Source organism: Engraulis encrasicolus, chromosome 4 (genome assembly GCF_034702125.1).
Source record: "Engraulis encrasicolus isolate BLACKSEA-1 chromosome 4, IST_EnEncr_1.0, whole genome shotgun sequence".
Classification (NCBI taxonomy): Eukaryota; Metazoa; Chordata; class Actinopteri; order Clupeiformes; family Engraulidae; genus Engraulis; species Engraulis encrasicolus.
The window spans coordinates 50,939,936-50,947,435 of NC_085860.1; the positions used below are offsets into that span (position 1 = coordinate 50,939,936).

Sequence of the window (7,500 nt, forward strand, 5' to 3'; positions counted from 1 at the left end):
CGCCACACAGCACGGGGCCCCCGCCACGGCCAACCACACACACAAGGTAAGACACACACACACGCTTTTACACTTGCCAACCACACACACAAGGTAAGACACACACACACGCTTTTACACTTGCCAACCACACACACAAGGTAAGAAGACACACACACACGCTTTTACACTTGCCAACCACACACACAAGGTAAGACAGACACACACACGCTTTTACACTTGCCAACCACACACACAAGGTAAGACACACACACACGCACTTTTACACACACCAACCACACACACAAGGTAAGACACACACACACACGCTTTTACACGTACAGTAGAACTTCCTCCTCTTTACATAGAGGACATTAGGACTAGTTTGTAATGGGTAGCGAGCGTTGAGATGTTAGTAGCGATACACTACCAATGTAAGACCCAAGCTTTATACTGAGAGTATTTTGACGCATGCTTTTATGTACTTACCAATCACACCTTCCATATGAGACCAAATCTTAATACTTACAGTATTTTGACACATGCGTTTATAGATTTACCTCCAAAGAGAACACAGTTGTATCTGTTTTATTACCTTGCCTTTTATTACTCTTTTTTAAGGGAATAGTAAGATAGATGTTCTTTTACTTCATCTTATTTTCTTGGTCATCAACCGCACCTTTGATATACTGTACTGTAAAACAGATGCTACCCTTCCTATGCTTCTAGTCTTTAGTTTGCATAGAGCATACAAGTGATGTGTACTATTAACGCGATTGTAACAAGCTGCAACTTCTTAGTTTTCCATCTCTTTCTCTTTGCTGTCTCTCTTTCCTGTTTTAAAAGGAAATTAAAAACATTGTTATTTTCCTCTGCCTTTGGTGAAAGTTAGATATCTACTATCTGTAAAACTTCCTACAATATTTCAATATTTTTTTCTTCTCTCTTCTCTTTGTTTGTCTATTTTCCTCTGCCTTTGGTGATAGTTAGATATCCACTGTCTATAATACTTTCTACAACATATATTTTTTTCCTTCTCACTTCTCTTTTTTCTTGTCAACACATTGAATGTCCGTTTTGTATGATAATGTGCTATATAGGGTAAACACTATTGCTATGGCTGTGGACATATGTCATACATGTGGGAGCGGATTTTTTTTTATTGATTATGTGCTATATAAATATATAATATATTTGTATGATAATGTGCTATATAAATACTGTACTCTTGCTTTGGACATATGTCATACATGTGGGAGGGAGCAGATGGGCGCAGGGGGAAAGAGGGGAATTACTCAATGCAAAGAACAAGACAGGCTGGGCAGTTTAGTTTTCTTTGCTACAGGATTGCTTTCATTTATTTAGAAAGAAAAGATTGTAGGAAAGAAAGAAAATGCATTTTTTTTTTTGCCAAGACTGCTATAGATGTAAAAGTAGTGCACTACAGCAGTGTTGAGGCATCAGCAGCAGCAGCTGTGGCTGTAACAGCAGATCCATATCACCCTGCTGAAGTGAAGCGTTTAGAAAAGCTAAACGCTGTCAGGCAGCAATCTGTTTGCTTGCTCGTTTGTTTGCTTGTTTGTATTTTTTATCTGTGATTCAGTATCTACGGTTCGCTGTTTGACTTTAGGGGGACAATGACAGAATGTTAGCTAAAGGGAAAGGGCAGTCTAATCTGATCTAATCTAATCTTGTGTTGTGTAGTGTAGTGTAGTCTAGTGTAGTGGTTCCCAACCTTTTTTGACTGGCGTACCCCTTAAGCCTTTTTGTTGTACCATGAGTACCCCCTATCTCATGCTCTCTATATATTCCTTTATCCCAGTGTGACTATACTCCATTCAATTGTCATTATAACATTTTTCCGCGTACCCCCTGAGGTGTGTTCGCGTACCCCTAGTGGTACACGTACCCCTGGTTGGGAAACACTGGTCTAGTGTATAGTGTGTTTGTGTTTGACTTGCATAGTCAGAGTGCCCCACAGCGTACAGCAGAGAGCAGCCACCCCCCCCCCCCACACCAGGCTATTGTTGTCAGCCATTGAGGAAAAGGCACAGTCAGCTTTTCTCCTGAAAGTTAGCCAAACACATATCCACCACCACCACGTGCGCACGCACACACACACACACGTACATGCACGCGCACGCACACACACACACACGCACACACACACACACACACACACACACACCCTGACATACGCATACACACACACACACACACACACACGCGTACATGCACGTGCACGCACACACACACACACGCACACACACACGCACACACACACACCCTGACATACACACACACATACACACACGCACACACACCCTGACATACATACACACACACGCACACACACACACACACACACACACCCTGACATACACACACACACACACACACACACGCACACACACACACACACACACACCCTGACATACACACACACACACACACACACACGCGCACACACACACACACACACACACCCTGACATACGCATACACAACTTGTCGCGCACACATACAGTACAGAAATCCACATATCCAAACCCAGACGTACACACACACACACACACACACACACACACACACACACACACACACACACACACACACACACACACACACACACACACACACACACACACACACCACCACCACAGCCTTGTGTGTTCACACGCACACCTCCCCTCCACACACACCCACACACACCCACACCCACACACCACCCCTCCACACACCGACACACACCCACACCCACACACCACCCCTCCCCTGTGTATTCACGCCACAGATCTCTCCCCCTGCGTTTGCCCTGCCTCAGCTAGAATCCTATATTGACAGGCTAATATGAGGCACATACATGGGGCCCTTTATAAGATGGGCTCCTATCTTAATGCATTCCATCTCATCTCAACTTAATGAAATGCATTTCATCCCGCTATGAGACAGCCTGGGATATTAAATCTTTATATCGATCCTATTTGAAGACTCATACTTTGTTTTTCACGTAATTTCAGGGTCTTCAGAATCAGCAGCCCCATGAATTGCTCTTTCTTGGAATTATGTAGACATGATTGTGTTTTTTTTCTTCTCTACTTTCAAACAGGCTGTCATGCTTTTTAGTTTTTAGTTTTTTTTACAGAAGTGCTGCCATATGGAGGCAGACCGCAGCTTTTGTTGGGCAGGGGTTACGACGGACGGACGAGTGAAAGCACTTTTCTGTGAAAGCATTTGTCCTGTGCGCTGGCCGAGCTCTGATTAGTGTCACTGTCCTCTCTCTCGGTCACTTAAGCCCCAGACGGGCTGTGGAGGGCAATGATGCATTCGGATGCACGGGAGTGGCTGAGTGCATCTGTGGCAGTGAAACATTTGGACTGAGAGACAGAAACTAAACACGAGTCTGACAGTGATGCATTTGGATCTGTGGCCTTGAAGCATTACGACTGAGAGACAAAAAAACTCTAGCCTGACTGTGACAGTGATGAATTTGTACCGAAAATGAGAGATTTTGGACTGAGAGGCACAATCTAGTGCCCGACTTTGACAGTGATGTATTTGAACTGAAAGAGAGAGAGATCCTCGAGTCTTTCTGTAGTTGGGATGCTCTTGGCTCAATCTATTCGAAGCCATTTTTATATGAAACAACTGTCGTGTTTCACTTTTTTTTTAAACCTTCTTCACTACGTTTCAGTTTTGACTACGCCACATCTCTTAAAAATCTCTCAATCCTGATTGGTTCTATGGCATTTTGGTTCGGTCTGGAGGAGCAGGGGTGAATCCGAAGGTTCTCCAAATCCTCGTGTGAGCTCGCGAACATCATGGGAAACACACGAGAGTCTGGCAAGAGTCACGGGGCGAATACACTGGTCGCGACATGAGCGAGGCGAGCGCCGGAAGTAATTGACTTTGTATTGATTCACGCGACAAAAGCGATTCTGGAGACTAGAGGCGTGAGACAAGACGAGACGAGACGAGACGAGACGAGACGAGACGAGACGAGACGAGACGAGACGAGAACGACAGCTTGTAGTTGAACTCCTGGGAATGCTATGCAAATGAGCTATGACGCGGTTCAGTGACAAGCTGCGACAGCCAATGACTGTATAGAGGTCAGTGACCACAGCCAATGGGAATGTTTGAATGCTTGCGTTCTGCTTGTAACGGACATAACTTTAGTCGCTTCAACTGATTCTTTTCAGTTATCTTACGTTTGGTCCAGCACCTGTGCCACTGATGTGCGCGCATTCTTTGACTTTCTACATTGTACTTGTACACATTACATTCATTCTGCACAACCCGTCTTTTGAGGAGGCTTTTCCTTTGACTGTGCCTGGAAATCATTACACCATGAAAAATGAAAGCTAGATGGTCATCAGTGAAAAAAAAAAGAGACATTTGCCAAAGCATCCAGCGCCTGCAAGCTCGGTGTGACAGCCAAGGTGCTGTACAGTCAGGCAATTCATGTAGCACGAGAGGCAGCGTGTAGAAGATTTGACACAGCCACTTGTACTGTACATTTTCACAAGACGTTTTTTTTTTCCTTCAGCAGGTTCTGTAGGGAAGTGGGGAAAATTTATGATGTGTGCTACTGTTATGCAAGACTCATGTAGTGTAGTGGTGTGTAGTGTAGTGTGCTTAACGCCCACACCCCCCTAATATAGCATAGCGTAGCAGTGTGAAATGGGGCCGCACCATGACAGGGATCCCCAGCCATACCGTACCTTTGATCACGCTTCGTTAGGCCTCGTCACTGTAATAAGTATTTGTCTGTGTGTGTGTGTGTCTCTGTGTGTGCGTGTGTGCATGTGCACATGTGTGTGTTGTGTATTTGTTTCATATTCCTCTTTGCCACTGTACAGTAGTTGTAATTAGTGTTTGTCTTGTCTCCACGCCAGAGAGGAGAGGCCAGACAGCGGGAACGGCAGCCTACCGCGCTCCTCCCCACTCACGGCTCCCTGTCTGAAGCCACAGACATGTTTTCAAAACACTAATTTGTCTACAAATAGAAATAGGGCCGCATGGTAGACCCAGACACACACAACTACTTATCAGAGATAGTAAAAACACAGACGCAGATGAAATGTGTTTTAAATATGACCACTGATGCCTCCGACTTTAAGCCTTCAAGACCGGCTATAGTCAGTCAACAGTTCCCCAACAACGTTTGAAAGAAAATTGTGTAAATCTGTCTAGTGAAAACATAGTATGACCATAATACCAACATGTTGTACTGGACCAAAGAAGGTGGATCTAACAAGAAGTGTCATTTTGTTTCTTTTCCGGTATCCACTTCATGTCGGGTGAACGCCCTTTTAGGAGACCTTCGATTAGGAGACCTTTGGAGTCCTGAGGTTGAGAATCAATGAAGTCCCCTTAGCGCTGTAGATAGCGGTAGCGCACGTCTTGCGCAAACACCTCAAAAAGAGAAGAAGAAGTAGGGGACAACGCCCCCTTAGGAGACCAAACTTGAGCACACGCATTTGCACTGAGTGGGCGTGTTTTGCGATATCTTGCTCTGATTCAGTATTTTTGACTGGACTGTATAAGAACGAAGATGGATGGATAAATGAAATAATTGAAGGTGTGCAGTGTGCTGTTAAATGGTGTGTGTGAGAGTTGTGAGTTGTGTTAAATGGTGTGTGAGAGTTGTGAGTTGTGTTAAATGGTGTTTGTGTGAGTTGTGAGTTGTGTTAAATGGTGTTTGTGTGAGTTGTGTTAAGTGGTATGTGTGTGTGTTTGCAGAGCCACCGGTCGTCCAGTCGAGTGTACAGCTTTGGCAAGCGGGAGCAGTCCATCAAGAGGAACCCAAACGTGCCGGTGGTGGTACGGGGATGGCTCTACAAACAGGTTGGAGACACACACACACACACACACGCACGCACGCACGCACGCACGCACGCACGCACGCACGCACGCACGCACGCACGCACGCACGCACGCACGCACGCACGCACACACACACACACACACACACACACACAATCTTGTATAAATATACACATGTACTACATAGGCCTATTCGTGCTAATCTACCGCACGTAGATGTGTAGATGTGCATATACAGTACTTTGGCTAGTTGATGAAATGCTAAGTAGCTGTGTTGGATATAATGTATACTTCTCGACAAATGCCCGTCTCAGAATTCTCAGTTAGAGTTGTACCCTCCATAAAGTAAACAAGACAGCCAACAAACAAACGGCGTTGGACCAGAGTCCTGCACAGCACAGCACGGCCATGTCTGAACGCTGCAGAACACGGCTGCTTATATTATTTATTTGGTCTTGTTTTATTGAAGCATGCCCATTAGCTTGTGCCATACTGCCCTACAAAGGCAAGGCGCAGTAACTACGCTAGCAATGAAAGCGGAGAAAAGGGCCATGAAAGCTTTGGTGTTATTATAGTAACTGCAAATTTGACATAGCACTATCTCTGACATGAGGCACATTTGGACCATAAGCCTTTGTTACAAGATAAAGGAGGTGTCATGAAGGCCATTTTCAGTCTAAACTCAATTTTGACAAAATATGTAGTTACTGCCCTTTGCCTTTGTAGGGCAGCGTAGCAGTCTGCTAGTCTTCCTGGGCTCCACATTCCAAGCCATAGTTCTGTTCTAAAGCAGTTACATGTGCATGACAAGATGCAGCACAGATATTTGTTCATGATGGAGATACTGTAAGACTAATGGCTTATGGAAGCAGACAGTGGTTGTGTAAGCTTCCGTGCGTTTGTGTGAAGTTTCCTTCATTGTGACTGTACCTTACAATGCTTTGAAGTGACGTTTGTTTGGCTAGCAGCGCCGCAATTGCCAAATTAGAGCACCGTTATGTGACGAGATATATATGTTTTCTTGCAGCCTAATAGCGTCGTATACACAGAAGTCCCTCGCCTAGTCACAACTCAGAAAAACAGGCACAAACATGAATACACACACACACACACACACACACACACACACACACACACACACACACACACACACACACACACACACACACACACACACACACACACACACACACACACACACACACACACACACACAAATGCGGTCTGGTTTGTTTACCAGCTTTTTTCGCCCTTGGCCACGGCCACTTCACAGGGATGTGGGAATGAGCTGCCGTCCCTAAGAAGTGTGAAATATTATAAATATTATATTGGAGTTTTTTATATGAGCCCGGCCAGCCTGGCCTGGTCTCCTCTGAGCCGGATCTATCTGCAGGACCTATCTCTCTCTTTCTCTATCCCTCTCTCTCTTTCTCTATCCCTCTCTCTCTCTCTCTCTCTCTCTCTCTCTCTCTCTTCATCTCTCTCTCTCTCTCTCTTTTCATCTCCTCTTTCAATTTATCTATCTGTCTTTCTTTTCTCCCTCTGTTTTGATTGCTGTTTTCTAAGAAGCCAAACACATGCAGTGTAGGCCATTAACTACGAGCCCAGGCCCCCTCTCTCTCTGAGCTCCATCAAAGCAAAGTCTTCTATTCCTTTTTCTTTGCTTTTTCACAGCTGTAACATCACTTTATTC

The 7,500-nt window shown here is 44.9% G+C and overlaps 1 protein-coding gene across 6 annotated transcripts in view; it reads left to right on the plus strand.

The window, feature by feature from the left end:
• The window catches only part of LOC134447928 (pleckstrin homology domain-containing family A member 7-like), a 208,161-nt gene that overhangs the window by 139,628 nt on the left and 61,033 nt on the right, over positions 1-7,500 (plus strand). For all 6 annotated transcript variants that reach the window (XM_063197645.1, XM_063197646.1, XM_063197647.1 and 3 more), the window contains 2 exons: positions 1-46; positions 5,724-5,828. The exon at positions 1-46 is cut by the window's left edge and continues 102 nt beyond it. In XM_063197645.1, coding sequence (XP_063053715.1) covers positions 1-46; positions 5,724-5,828 — 151 coding nt within the window. The remainder of the gene's footprint in view (positions 47-5,723; positions 5,829-7,500) is intronic.